This window comes from Triturus cristatus, chromosome 7 (assembly GCF_964204655.1).
Source record: "Triturus cristatus chromosome 7, aTriCri1.1, whole genome shotgun sequence".
NCBI lineage: Eukaryota > Metazoa > Chordata > Amphibia > Caudata > Salamandridae > Triturus > Triturus cristatus.
Genome location: NC_140590.1, coordinates 635341545 through 635356290, shown reverse-complemented (window position 1 = coordinate 635356290; position 14746 = coordinate 635341545). Strand labels below are relative to the sequence as shown.

The following is a 14746-nucleotide window of genomic DNA, read 5'->3' as shown; positions in this document are numbered from 1 at the left end:
TTTCTTGCATGGTATGCCCCCACTTTTTGCCTAATTGCTGAATGTACTTCGATTGAGTGTACCCTGGGTTCCTGCCAATCAGGTGCCCAGGGCCTATGTTCCTTCCTTAAACCACACAAACTCCAAATTGGCAAACCCTAGCCACATGTCAGCCCCTAGTAAATGGTACCCAGGGCCTTGTGGCCAGGGAAGGCCTCTAAGGGCTGCAGCACTCATTGTGCCACCCTCGGAGGCCCTGTACCCTTACACACACACTGCCCTTGCAGGCTGAGTGTCTGGGTGCAGGACAAAACAAAGAGTCGACATGGCACACATCACTGTGTACCATGCCCAGCACCTACACTGCCAAGGCATATGTCAGCCACCCCTCTAGCTGGGTGCATTACGCCTATGGTGTGGGCACAGGAGCAGGAGCCCTGTGCCCCTACAGTACCCGGGTCCATTCCTGGGCACTGTAAGTGCAGTGCTGTCATTTAAGAGTACATGGTGCTGAGAGCTTGTAAAACACGAGCTCCACAGCACCATATTGGCAACACTGAAGCCTGGGAAGTTTGGTATCAAACTTCTCAGCACATTGAACCCACACTGATGCCAGTGTAGGATTTAATGTACTAAGCACCCCAGAGGGCATCTTAGAGATGCCCCCTTACAGCTAACTTACAATCCACGTCTGCTCTGAGGCTGCCCAGGCTGCCACACAGCAGACACGTTGCTGGACCCCTGGGTGGGAGAGCCCCTGCTCTCCCGGGCCTGCAACAATGCACATCCTGGGTGAGGTGAGAAATCTCCTCCCCCAGGATGAGCAAAGGGAAGCTTCAAAGGCAGGCCGCCATTTGGAGTTTCCCCAGGCCACTGCAACCCCCCCACTCGGACGGGAAGCTTGGCCGGAAACCCCGTACAAGGACAGGGGATGTGCCAGCCTGCCCACCCCACCCCTCAGGTGGGGGAGGCGAGGTGAAGCACATTTCCGGGCTCTCGCCATCTTGAAGATGGGAGGCCCTACCCTATCAGGATTAGGCTACTGCCCCCCTCCCATAGGAGGGAGGCAGGATAGGGGGTGTACCCACCCCAGGACAAGGACCCATTGGTCCCTGGCCTTCACCTACCTGTAACGCCCCTAAATCTAGTATTTAGGGGCACCCTGAACCTTCCTTCCTCAGATTCCAGATAGAAAACTACAAGAAGAGCAAGAAGAACAAGGACCTGCCCTGCAGCTGCTAAAAAGAGAAGAAGACACCAACTGCTTTGGCCCCAGCCCTACCGGCCTGTCGACTCTCGAACCTGCACCAGCGCGGCATCTCTCGTGGCCAGCAACCTCACCAACCCCGGAGGACCTGGCTACCTTTTGGCTCTAAGCCCCTGGGACTCCCATGAGTAGAGGCTCTACTCAAGAAACCTATTTTTAACTCCTGGCAGCAGCCCGGAACCGCGGACCCAACACACTCTGCACCAGCCAAGCCTGGCCAGTGCCGGAGTGGACAAAGACCCTGAGGACGACCCCACGGCGACTGTGACCACGAGTCCGGCACCCAAGGACCCCCCTCGACATCCCGGAAGAAGCCTGCAGCCTCAGAACCGAGTGCCACCCCAACCAACCAGAGGGTAAGATTCCCGACGTCAAAAGGCACCCCTGCACCCGGCGCCCTGCGGCCCCCTGTGCCCAATCCCGGGGTACCCACCTAACCTACAACTACCCAACTTACCTCTCGAAGTGGTGGTGGCACCTGAAACATCCTCGTCCCCGAGCCTGCAGCCTTTTTCCAAACCGGAACATTCCCATTGATTTCCATTGAGCGCCCGAAGGCTCAAAAGCACCCTGCACCCAGCCGCCCGAGTGGCCCTGGCAGTGCCCTCTCTACACTAACCTACTTCCCCACTTGCCCTGAGTGAGTGACCAGGAGCCCAGCTCCCACAGCCGCGTGGCTTGCCAGACAGCAGCCACCAACCAAGGCCCCCCTGTCCCTCATAGGATAACATTGGGCCTAACTCTCTCTGCACCCGGCCGTCCTGAAACCGCTGAGGGTGAACCAACTGTACCTACCTGACACTGGGGGACCCCTGAGTCCATGCCCGGAATTTCAACTCTGCCAGTCGAGTACTTACCCTTAAACCGCTAACTTCATTTTCCTCATAGGGTAACATTGACTGGCTTTTTCTTCAAAAATCTTCTAAGTGTGAACTTTTCAATACTGCAAATATTCACCAAAAATCAGCCAAGTGACAAAAACTAATTTACTCACCTGCTCCTAGGTGAGCTCCCAGTGCTGGATCTTGGTGCCCAGCCCTGACTCTGAAAAGTGTCCACAACTATACTTACCTCTAACTCATTTTTCTCCCATAGGAAACCATTGTCTGCTTTTCTGTGAAATTTCTTCTGTCTATTTTTGCAAATTTGAAATATTCTTTTAAAATCGTACCATTTCTGCAAACGAAATTACTTACCTGTTTTTGATCAGGATCCCAGTCCTGGGTCTAGGTACCCAGTCCTGGATTACTAAAGTAACGATAAAGTACTCTACCTGCAATTTGAATTTCTTGCCATAGAGATCCATTGAATGTTTTCTTTGAAATATTTTCTAAGTGCTAACTTTTGAAATAGCTAAATATTATTTAAAAATCATTACAGTTATTAAGTCGACTTTCATCACTTGATTCTGAATACTGACCCAAGGCTGGATCTAGGAGCCAGACCTGGAATTCCAAAAGTAATCTGAAAAGTAATTTATTACAAATAACCTGAATTTACCATTGAGCTCAATGCATTGTTATGTTTAGGAAATAGGATTGTTTACTGCAACCAACTGTGACTGTTTACTCAAATGTATTGCTTAAGACAAAAGTATTTATATTCAACCTCTCATTCTGAGAAAGTATATTTTTACCCCCTTTGTGGTTCTAAAAATAAAACAAGCATATATTTTATATATATAAACCATTGGCCTAGAGTTCAGTTATTGAGTGTGTGAAACCATTTGCTGACTGAGTGTGTACAATAAATGCTTTACACTGTCCTCTGGTACTGCCTTACTGCTCGACCAAGCTACCACTTTTGAGAGTAAGGTCATACCTAACTTTGACCTCTATCAGCCTTTGGGGGACTGTGGACTCTGTACAGGGTGTACCTATTAGGGAACAGTATATACAGAGCCACTTTCTCACAGGAGCTACATCCATCAGTACTCCAACCGTACTTCCAGCAGTGGGGTCATCCAGAGATAGACCTATTCGCCACAAGGGAAAACGCAAAATGCCAAAGCTTTGCCGCCAGGTTTCCGCATCCACAGTCGCAGGGCAATGCGATATGGATGAACTGGTCAGGCAGATTTGCGTACGCTTTTCCCCCAGCGCCATTAATACCGCTAGTGGCACGCAAACTACGGCAACACTCAATGACACTCATCCTGGTTGCTCCAATGTGGGCACGTCAGCCATGGTACACCACGTTACTAGAACTGTCCGTGGTGCTGCCTCAAAGACTGCGGCTAACACCCAAACTTTTATCACAGAACCATGGCGAAATTCAGCACCCAGATCCGCAACAGCTGAACCTGGCGATCTGGCTCCTGGAGTCTTAGAGTTTGGCTACCTAAACCTGCCCCCAGAATGTATGAATATCATCAAGGAGGCCAGGAGACCCACGACCAGAGCTTGCTATGCGGCTAAATGGAAAAGATTTGTCATTTACTGTAAAAACAATGACATTAATCCGCTGGATGCATCCATTCAGAACATCATCTGTTACCTGTTACACTTATACCGATGCAATCTGGCATACAACTCCATCCGTATACAGCTAACCGCAATAGCGGCCTATCTTCAGAACAGGCAGCACCTCTCTTTATTCAAAGTGCCTGCCATCAAAGCCTTCTTAGAGGGACTCAAAAGAGTGATTCCTCCAACTCACCCACCGGCACCGGTGTGGAACCTGAATGTGGTCCTCACTAGATTAATGGGTCCACCTTTTGAACCTCTACATTCATGTGAGATTCAATTCCTCACCTGGAAAGTAGCCTTCTTAGTGGCAATCACTTCGTTGAGAAGAGTTAGTGAACTCCAGGCACTAACCATTCAAGAGCCATTCATACAGGTTCACGCAAATAGAGTTGTACTACGTACTAACCCCACTTTCATGCCTAAAGTGATATCGCAGTTCCACATGAATCAAACTATTGAACTGCCGGTTTTCTTTCAAAATCCACAAAATGTCGCGGAGAGAATGCTCCATACACTAGATGTAAAGAGGGCCCTCATGTACTATATAGACAGAACAAAGGATTTTAGGAAAACAAAACAACTGTTCGTTGCCTTTTCTCCACAACACAAGGGCAACGCCATTTCCAAAGCAGGGATAGCCAGATGGATCGTTAAATGTATTCAAATTTGCTATGAAAAAGCTAAACGCACATTAACGATTCCTCCCAGAGCCCACTCAACACGAAAGTTAGGGGCGTCCATGGCTTTCCTAGGGAATATTCCTTTAGAGGAAATATGTAGAGCAGCCACATGGTCCACTATACATACATTTACAAAACACTACTGTGTAGATGTACATTCCAAACAGCAGGCAGCTGTAGGACAGGCTGTTCTCAAGACCCTTTTTCAGACTGTTGCAGCTGGCACGGGCAGCCGCCGCTAATGGAGGGACTGCTATATAATCTATGCACAGATATGAATTCAGCAGCCCACATGCCTCGAACTGAATATGCTACTTACCAGTATGCATCTGTTCTTGGCATGTAGGGCTGCTGACATTCATATCGCCCACCCTCCTCCCCGGCGCCTGTAGCGGCTGCAGCACTCCGAATTACTGTATAGCATGGTCATCACTTACTGTATCTACTCCATCACTGCCACAATGGCGAAAAACAATCTGAGGATGGAGAGGATGCCCATGCGCACTGTAGTCCAGGGGAGGAGCCACCTATCTCGTGATACTTCGAAGACTCTTCCAGGACAACAATGTGCAATCATCCGGACCCAACACTAGGCGGCGATCTATGCACAGATATGAATGTCAGCAGCCCTACATGCCAAGAACAGATGCATACTGGTAAGTAGCATATTCAATATATGGATATAAGAATCAGAAAATAAGAAGGAAAGGAAAGAATTCAGAAAAGAATCAAGAGGCAGCTAGTAGCAGAGACACCTCACCTACTGCTCCATCATTTCACCCCACTTCGCTCAAGGGGAGTCCATTGCTTGAACCGGGTGAAAGCTCAGAGGTGACACCACTCTTCCGTGACAACACGTTTGCTCCACGGCGTGAACTTCCACCAGGCCAGTATAGGCTCCTCTTTTTAATACAAATTCAAACACAACAAAGCTTCTAGCAAGCCTCGCCCCCTTGTTCTCATGAGAGCCCTTACCAGCCTGCTCCAAGGCCACTGCATCGGTTGATCAGGCCTTTGCTATGGCTCCGAGACAGACCATGTACATTCCTCTAAAAAACAGTTCTGTCTAGTCAGTAAAGTGCGAAAAACAGGAGAAGAGCAAAACATGCCCTCCCCACGTTGCAGCTTCGTGCAGGCACAGAAAATAGCTTCAGTCATGTAAATGGAGTTAGTTAAGCCATGCACACAAAGGCCCAAAGCAAGATGGAATCAGAAAAGCAAGGATGACATGAAGCCATGTCAAAGGCAATAGTTCAACACGTAATTCACATAACCCAAATAACACTATAGACTTTATCCCTCAGTATACAAGATTGAGCACATGTGTGCACCACCACCCACAAGACTGCACCTCAACATCCCATACCTTCTATTCTTGGAAAGACTATTCTACTAAAAGACAGCAAGATTACAGGACAGAAGAGAAGCAGGCATATGCAAACCCATCCTACATTAAGGCTAGGGTAACATAACACACTTAAGTCAGTACGAAATGGTGGTGGTTGAGGGTCATCATAGGGTGTCAGACCACAAAAGTGGCTCATTCACTACAGGCAGGGACTGAGAGTTGTGCTTCACCTAGCCTCCCCCACCTGAGCGGTGAGGTGTAAAGGTGGGCACACCTCACTTTGTTTTTGCCGCCGATTCTCCCATCCAAAGTGGGGGTCAGAACTTGTAGGAGACAGTTGCTGGAATCAGCAAGTGGCCTGGGGAAGCTCACAAAGGCGGCAAGCCTTTGAAGCTTCCCCTTCGTGGACCCTGCCCATCCTGGGGGAGGCGGCTTGGGACCTCCTCCAAGGATGTGCATTGTTTCAGACCCCCAAGAGCAGCAGGCCCTCGACCCAAGGGTCTAGAAACGTGTCTGGTGATGGCATCTGGCGAGCAGCCACTAAGCCTAGACACTATTGTTAGGTGGTTTTTCAGGGGGCATCTCTAAGGTGCCCTCTGAGTGAATTGCTGTCAGAAATATGTTTAAGGTTAAATTAAAATAATCGGAGCTCATTACATGAGCAGCTGTGGAGTTTAGTCATTTTAAGCATATATATATTTTGGTAGTACTCCAGGAGGTAGGATCTCTGGTCACAGAGGTACTCTCTTGCTGTAACGTTTTGATGATTCTAACCTCTTGTGCCCTGACCTGAATTACTCCCCCCCCCCCCCCCCCCCCCACCCCCCCACAAGAGACCAATAAGATGACTTCCTCATCACTTGCAATGTCGTGGCAATGGAACTAGACTTTACAGGGGCAGATATGTCCTCACATATACCATAATGAAACCTGCCTTAGGGGTGACTTGAATATAGTGTATGCAGTGCATAGGGGCATTACACACAGTGTGTGTGCCATGTCATGTTATTGGAATTCTTGGCACTATTTCACGCAGCTTGCAATGGCAGTCTGCATGCAGTTTGTGTGTTGGCCCCTTAGGGTGGTTTAATACATGCTGCAGGCCCAGGAGACCCTCTTTAGTAGCTATGCCCAAGGTGCAAGTGGTTCCATTTACTAGGGACTTAAAGGGGTGCTAAAGTCCTTGCCAATTGGGTTACAATTAGATATTTAGCTTGTTTTAAGGGAAAGAGAACAGGCACTGGGTGCCTGGTTAGTATGAACCCACTGCATTTTCAGTCAAAAAGTATCAGTCCTAGGGCAAAAAGTAGAAATGACCTTGTCACAAAGGGGCTCTACCCCACAATGCGGTATCTCAACCACACCATGTAATCCACTTATTAACCCTTTGGAAGGAGGAAGAACATTGCCCTGTAGTCACACAGTAGAATGCAAATGTAATATGTTAGAGGTTTTACATAGATATGATTTGTTATAGTACATAATGAGGCTTTTTACCAATACGGCCTTATTATTTGTGAAAGTTGTTGGTCACACCTCCTTGACTCTGTGTTGTAGCTTATTTTCATTGCATAAATAGTGCTGTTTTCTATCTCATTTTGCTCATAATAGATGAAGGTGTAATAACTTTTCAAAATCACTCACAGTAATGGTGCTCCTAATGTGCTACTCATATTGTATTGTCAAGTGTTTGACGTTGCTATTAGTGACAGCACTCATCTCTACGCCGATGCTTGCGGTGTTTGCTGCAGTAAATGTAAGCTGGTTGGAGCATGCGAACCAATGCCATTACATCATCAGATCTCGATGTTAATACGTTCGGAACAAAAGAGAATTTAGCCAAATAGCAGGCCATATTGAAGTGGTGACTGCAGGGTGACACTTTCCTCCTTCCCTCGGTTAGAAATTAGCCCAACTCCAGGGTAAGATTGCAAGCATACGATGTGTGGATTTTATTGGGTTGCACCTTCACTCACTAAGCTAAATGTTGTGTGTCTCACAGAGTGCAGTGCTTTCACTATGGTTGTGTTGGCTATAAGAAATATGCCAGAGAGTTCATTGAATGTGAAAGTACCACAGTTGAAAATGCGAAATTCCAAACGGTTACTATGTTGTACTTATGCATGCTAAAGCAACATAAACTAGATTTGATATATGGGGGATTGCCCAAATCTTTCATTCAAATTAGATAGCCAAAGATGAATAAGTGTCCTGTTGAAGGCCGCAGACCCACAGCGCACAATAAAGGTTGGTCGAAAGATGTTGACTACACCAGATGGTAGGGCAGTAACCCCAATCTGTTACCAAACGCCACAGGTGATTTTCTTGTAATCCAGCCAGGACATCCCTGAAAAAATAATTTGAAAGGATAGTCTTAGACTGTTTTAATTCACATTTCCTCTGGCACGATAAAAAAACTTAAAAAAAAAAAACAAGAAATACTTTGCCCCCACATTGTGATTGAGCTCAGCTCCACCTGTTATTGGCCCAGATGTGGGAAACCCAATGATGAAGCATACCACAGTTTGTGGGTGAGGGCCTTGCTTTTCCCAGTATTCCATCCGCCTTGGCATTAGTGGGTAGAGATTTATAATAGCTCTAGCTTTTCTCATTTGTGATAATTGGCGGTTGTTATCAAGATCAATATTTGCGATCTAAGAGGTGTCGATTCAGTATTCACATGTGTGACAATCGATACTCCTGAGTATTGGAGGTTTACAATACTATTGATGGTAGAATTAGGGTAATTGATATTTGAATTTGATGTTTAGGGTGCACAGGATTGAACTTGAAGGGTGTTTTTGAATTTAAATTGACATGTGATAAATTGTTGATTTGTATAGCTTGGTACAGAATTAGACTATTGAATTTTTGAACAAATGTTTTGAGAATTGACTTGTGATGAAGCCTTTGTAGTCGAAATGTATTGGACCTGGAATGAACCCAAATGTGGCATCTCATTGAACTGAATAAAATAATAAATGTTAAAAAGAACAAGACCACTTGATGAATTGGTGTCAAAATGATGAGTGGAACTGATTTATAAACAATATATATTGATTGAATTCCAGTACAGTTGGATACTCTGCAGATGAATCAGAAGAAAATCAGTGAATGGCTGGGATGTCAGAACTACTGTTTTTTCAGCACCGTTCCACCTATCTTTTTCTGTGCGGTGAAGCTCATTCCCCACCCTACCCTAAAAACATTCATCTTACTTTTCTCTTTCCTCCTATCCATCCCCAGTACACTCGCTCTCTCACCCTTCCTCCTCCTGTTAGCCAATATTATCATCATACATATAGGAGATGTTCCAAAACTCAGCGTTATGTTTAATGGAGGAGACAGAGGACAGTTCCTCCATAAATGGTGTGTGCATTACTTGTGCACTCTACTCCATCAAGTTGTGAAGGGTATCTGGTCCCTGTGAGACCTGTATACTTGGATGGAACTGAATATGTAAATGAGTGCTTTTATTCAAAATCGTTGCAGTGTGATCTGACCAGCTTATGTATACACCCTTATACCATTTGTATTTTTTATTAAGCCTTGGAATCTAGCATCTCCGCTTCCCTAACTAGAACCCCAACCAATTTGGAATCTGGAGTCTGCAGATGTGAAGCAATTGTTAATGTCCTACCTGGTAATCATTGCAAGCAACTTGTTTTTTTGTGCTTTTAGTTTATTTTAAGCTGGAGAAAAGTAGCAGTGAATTTGGTGATTCTCCAGGCCTAGAGAAAGGGACTCCTGGATCAACCCGAATGGTCACAAGGTTACGAAATCCTGAAAGCAAACTGAGTCAGCTGAAAAGTCAACAAGTTGCTGCAGCTGTTCATGAAGCCAATAGGTATTATAAAGATGGCAAAGAGGTTAGTTTTTTTTCCATTTTACATAAAATGTATTGTTAGTCCTACAAGAGATGACCCTTTCTCAACACTATGTAATTGTGACCTTTATTGTAGCACACAGCAAAAAATGTTTTGTGGTCACTCTTGGAATACTACACGTGTATAGTTTCAGTTTAACATTTAGGTTTAACTATTGTTACATATTACATGAGAGATGTTCTCATCTAGGGATAAAGGTATTTTGATTAAATGACACAGTTCTGGTGGTATAATAAATCTGTAAGTGAGTAGGTATACAGATTGAATGATTTCTAAAACAAAATATACGTATCTAATAAAATAATATTATGTTCTTTATAATATTAAGAAAGAAAATGTCATCCATAGATGAGGACCTTTCTTATAGTATAGCTAGTCCGCAAATTGTTTCATTTGGTTGCTGGGCAGTTGCTGTTGTTATTGTACTTTAGTTATACCGTAGTCATGACTTACCTGTTCAAGCTAAATAACTTTAGTATTGTCACGTCTGGATTCATATTAACTTCACAGGTTTCATGTACTCTTGGCAAGTACCTGCATTACTTTTCTTTAAATTTCACCACATTTTAATTCAGGGCTTTATTTAGGCCAACTGTTGAGATTGTGGGATGATAGTCCGTTTTATGGAAGGCTTGGCGGGTGCAGAGTGTCTAGGGTTTGCGGTTCCGGGCTGATGCCAGGGATTTGAAGCTGATTTTGAGTAGAGCCTCTACTCATGGGAATCCCAGGTGCTTAGAGCCAAAAGGTAGCCAGGTCCTCCGGGGTTTGTGAGGTTGCTGGCCACAAGAGAGGCCGGGTTGGAGCAGGAGCAGGTTCGAGGGTCGACAGGCTGGTAGGGCTGGGGCCAAAGCAGTTGGTGTCTTCCTCTTCTTATCAGCTGCAGGGCAGGTCTTCTTTCTTCTTGCTCTTCTTTGTATTTCGGAATCTGGGAAAGGAAGGTTCAGGGTGCCCCTAAATACTAGATTTAGGGGTGTTACAGGTAGGTGAAGGGCAGGGACCAATGGGTCCCTCTCCTGGGGTGGGTAAACCCCCTATCCTGCCTCTCTCCTGTGGGAGGGGGGCAGTAGCCTAATCCTGATTGGGCAGGGCTTCCCATCTTCAAGATGGGGAGAGCCCGGAGATGTGCTTCACCTCGCCTCCCCCACCTGAGGGGTGGGGTTGGCAGGCTGGCACATCCCCTGTCCTTATTTGGGGTTTCCGGCCAGGCTTCCCGCCAGAGTGGGGGCTGCCAGTGGCCTGGGGAAGCTCACAGAGGCAGCATGCCTTTGAATCTTCCCCCTGCCAATCCTGGGGGAGGAGATCTAGCACCTCGCCCAGGATGTGCATTGTTGCAGGCCCAGGAGAGCAGGGGCTTTCCTACCCAGGGTTCCAGCAACATACCTGCTGTGTGGCAGCCTAGGCAGCCTCCCAGACCAGACATGGATTGTAGGTTAGGTTTCAGGGGACATCTCTAAGATGCCCTCTGGGGTGCTTGGTACATAAAATCCCACACTGGCATCAGTGCGGGTTTAATGTGCTGAGAAGTTTGATACCAAACTTCTCAGTCTTCAGTGTTGCCATTATGGTGCTGTGGAGTTCGTGTTTGACGAGCTCTCAGCACCATATACTCTTAAATGGCAGCACTGCACTTACAATGCCCAGGAATGGACCTGGGTTCTGTAGGGGCACAGGGCTCATGCTCCTGTGCCCACACCACTGGCATAGGGCACCCAGCTAGAGGGGTGGCTGATGTATGCCAGGGCAGTGTAGGTGGTGGGCATGGCACACAGGCATGTGCGCCATGTCAACTCTTTGTTTTGTCTTGTACCCAGACACTCAGCCTGCAAGGGCAGTGTATGTGTATGTGTGTGTGTGTGTGTGTGTGTGTGTGTGTGTGTGTGTGTGTGTGTGTGTGTTAGGGTACAGGGCCTCTGAGGGTGGCACAATGAGTGCTGCATCCCTTATAGGCCTTCCCTGGTCACAAGGCCCTGAGTACCTAGGGTACCATTTACCAGGGGCTGACATGTGCCAGGGTTTGCCAATTTGGGTTTTAGGTTTTTAGGGAAGGAACATAGGTCCTGGGCACCTGATTGGCAGGAGTCCAGGGCACACTCAGTCAAAGTACATTCAGCAATTCAGCAAAAAGTGGGGGCATACCATGCAAGAAAGATGGCACTTACTCACACCCAGGGACGGCCATTTACTCCAAGACTGGGAGCATAGAAGGGCTGCAAACACCTCTACTATTAAGTAAAACTGACTGCAGTCCTTTCTACAATAATCCAGCTGTGACCCAACAGCTGACAGGGATGAATAGTTAACTCTGCCCAGGGTAAATAGCTGAAGTGGCAACAACAACAATAGCGACATCTGGAACCATGGGAGTGGGCGTTTGTACCAATTTAGCAGCTAAAGGAGCAAACAGTGAAAGTAGTCAAAGTAGGGCTGCTCCGGGTTCGCCCTGTTCTGGTAAGGACATCGTAAAAACCAGCTTGTTGAGTTCCCCGAAGATGGACACACTCTCTGAGTTGGTAAAACACTCCCACCCTCACTGCCATCCAGCCAGTGGAGTTAAGACAAATTTAAACCTAACCAGCATCCTATATACAGAAAGCTTAGATTCACCAGTTAAAATTAAGGTTCTGGACAACCGTGACGGAAATCCATCTCCTCAACTAAATAATAGCTCTTCCATCCGAATGAATGCAATTCAAATAACCCAAGCAGACCGATCAGTTGCAGTTAATGCACGGGACCGCAAGGATGGAAAACACCAAGATTTATCTCCTCAATTAAACAATAGCTCACCAATTCAAACAAAACCACTTGAAACAGCTCAAGTAGATACCTGGGAGCAATCATTAATACACAACAGTCCAATAGCACATATGCTCCTTGAGCGTCGCACTCTTGTTACCTTTTAGCGACTCTCACTCAACAAATAATGACATGACTTTTATAGCTACCCAGGAATGGGAAGAACTAGTAGCTTCCTACAACCTGAAACCAGCTCATTTAAACTCACAAATAGAAGCAAATAACTCCCCAAGAATGGAAAAAAGCCACATCACTGGAAGCCCAATCTCGGAGTCAGTATGGGTAACAATCCTAACCACCCTGCAAGACTCAGCTGCTGCGTTACAATTTCAATCCCACAAAATGGACCTGCAGCTTAACCTTTTACAGACAATGGCTGATTCCATCTCGGGAATCGACGCGAAAAATATCAGAACTTAATGGCCTTGTAAAGAGAGGACAGAAATCGGCTTATGCGGTCCAAGCAATACTATCATCATGCTCCAGTGAACCAATTGTAGACAAGTTACTAACCCTACCATCCATGATAGGGAATCTAATAGTATATCTAAGAACAAGCATTCTACAGTCCTCTGCAAAGAACACTGAACTCTCTGGACCACTAAAAAGCCCTTCGGACGTATTAAAAATAGCACGGACAGCAAACAACAACTTGAATATGGCAGGCAGGGACGGCCTACCTCCACTGTCAGAGAGCATGGACGCTGAACTTACGGCTCAACCACCAGCAGTCGGTACAACTACAGCTGACTGTAAATCAGCCAACGCCCAGAGCCTTTGTAAAACCCGGATGAAGAAAAAAAGGAAGGGAAGTAACAGGCTCCCTATTAGCAGAAGACTCCGTAAAGAATCACCATCATATTTGTCCCCAACAACAACCGTTCAGAGTCCAAAAGTTGAACACGTAAGTCAACTCACTCTCCCGTTTCTGCCCAAAGACTTGGAGGATCCCCCTCCGACAATTATTGCCAAGCCGTCGGCGGCTCTGAGTACACCATCCAGAGACACATCTCATACATCTCCATTTTTTGGAAGTAAGCGGGGACTTCCTCAAACAAAAGCAACTCAAAGTGTATATAATTTTGATTTAATAAGGACCATTAAAACTGAACAAATTTTAACCACAGAAACCTGCCACAATACTCAGACCAGCAATGCAAAGTTAACACAGAAGCAAACAAGGGGAACAATAAACATCACAAGGGATTCTCGGAGAGAAAGGCAGGGCAGTATACAACAAACTTCCCCCACAAGTAGCGGTTTAAGCCGCTCTCTACAGCCCGGCGATACCGGAAGTGAGGGATCTCGAGCAAAGCAAACTGCAGTACAACACGGGGATAGCATGGCCACTAGTCTGCTCATTCCAGAATGTATATCTCGTGCTAGTGACGACATATTGAACAGAGGAAATATACTGAGGCTCCTACATTTGATCACAAACCTAGAAAATATTGGCTCCTCTGATCTTCTTCGAATACAGTTCCAGCCAAACAATAACTCACAATTTTCGGAAATAACCAAAGCAACCTGGGACTCCAGAGATAGTCAAAAAAAATCATGAAGGAAGTGAATACGTTTAAGCAATGGGGGATTAAACTCTAAATTGAAAAATTACCTCCCTATCCGACACCCTTCCTACCCCCTACTGGAACACCATTACGGAAAGACACCAAGTCCGTACTAAAGGGAGCAAGGAGCACTTCACCAAGAGCATTTTCCCAAGATACAAAGATCTTTCTACCAAAACAAGACTCAAGGGACCCACGTCACATTTGGCCAACTGCCCCACAAAACTGGAGGCAAATTCAGCTTACCATTAAAATAGCAGACCATACAAACTGACAAAGGAAGAGTAACCTCAACCACGCATGGACAACTCCAGACAAATTAAGATATGCACTTGGAACATCAATGGCCTAGCTAGCAAAAGTGAGGATCCGGAGTTCCTACAATATTTAAACAAATTTGATTTGATAGTGCTGCAAGAGCCCTGGGAGGAAAAGGCTTTCGAGCTCCAAGGATATACATCCTGTTGCATCCCGGCAAAAAAGAGTTCCGATTTAGGCCGTCGATCAGGGGGCCTAATGATTATGGCCTCCATAGCAACAATAGGAGAGATCTCAGCAATAGCATCTCAAATAACACACCCAAGCGTTATTCAGGCGGCAAAGATCGCACTCTGGCTAAATAGCCAGTGTCAAGAAGTTATAGTAATTAATGCTTACATCCATCCTAAATGGAAACGGAAGGCCGCCAAAGAACTGATTGAAGCCGCAAAAAAGATAATGGATGAAGAGGATTCCGACCATATTAATCTAGCA

General features: G+C 46.1%; 1 protein-coding gene across 5 annotated transcripts in view; it reads left to right on the top strand.

The window, feature by feature from the left end:
• Positions 1-14746, top strand: part of BPTF (bromodomain PHD finger transcription factor) — a 1440172-nt gene that overhangs the window by 140119 nt on the left and 1285307 nt on the right. For all 5 annotated transcript variants that reach the window (XM_085617259.1, XM_085617261.1, XM_085617262.1 and 2 more), the window contains exon 7: positions 9424-9611. In XM_085617259.1, the coding sequence (XP_085473385.1) occupies positions 9424-9611 (188 nt within the window). The remainder of the gene's footprint in view (positions 1-9423; positions 9612-14746) is intronic.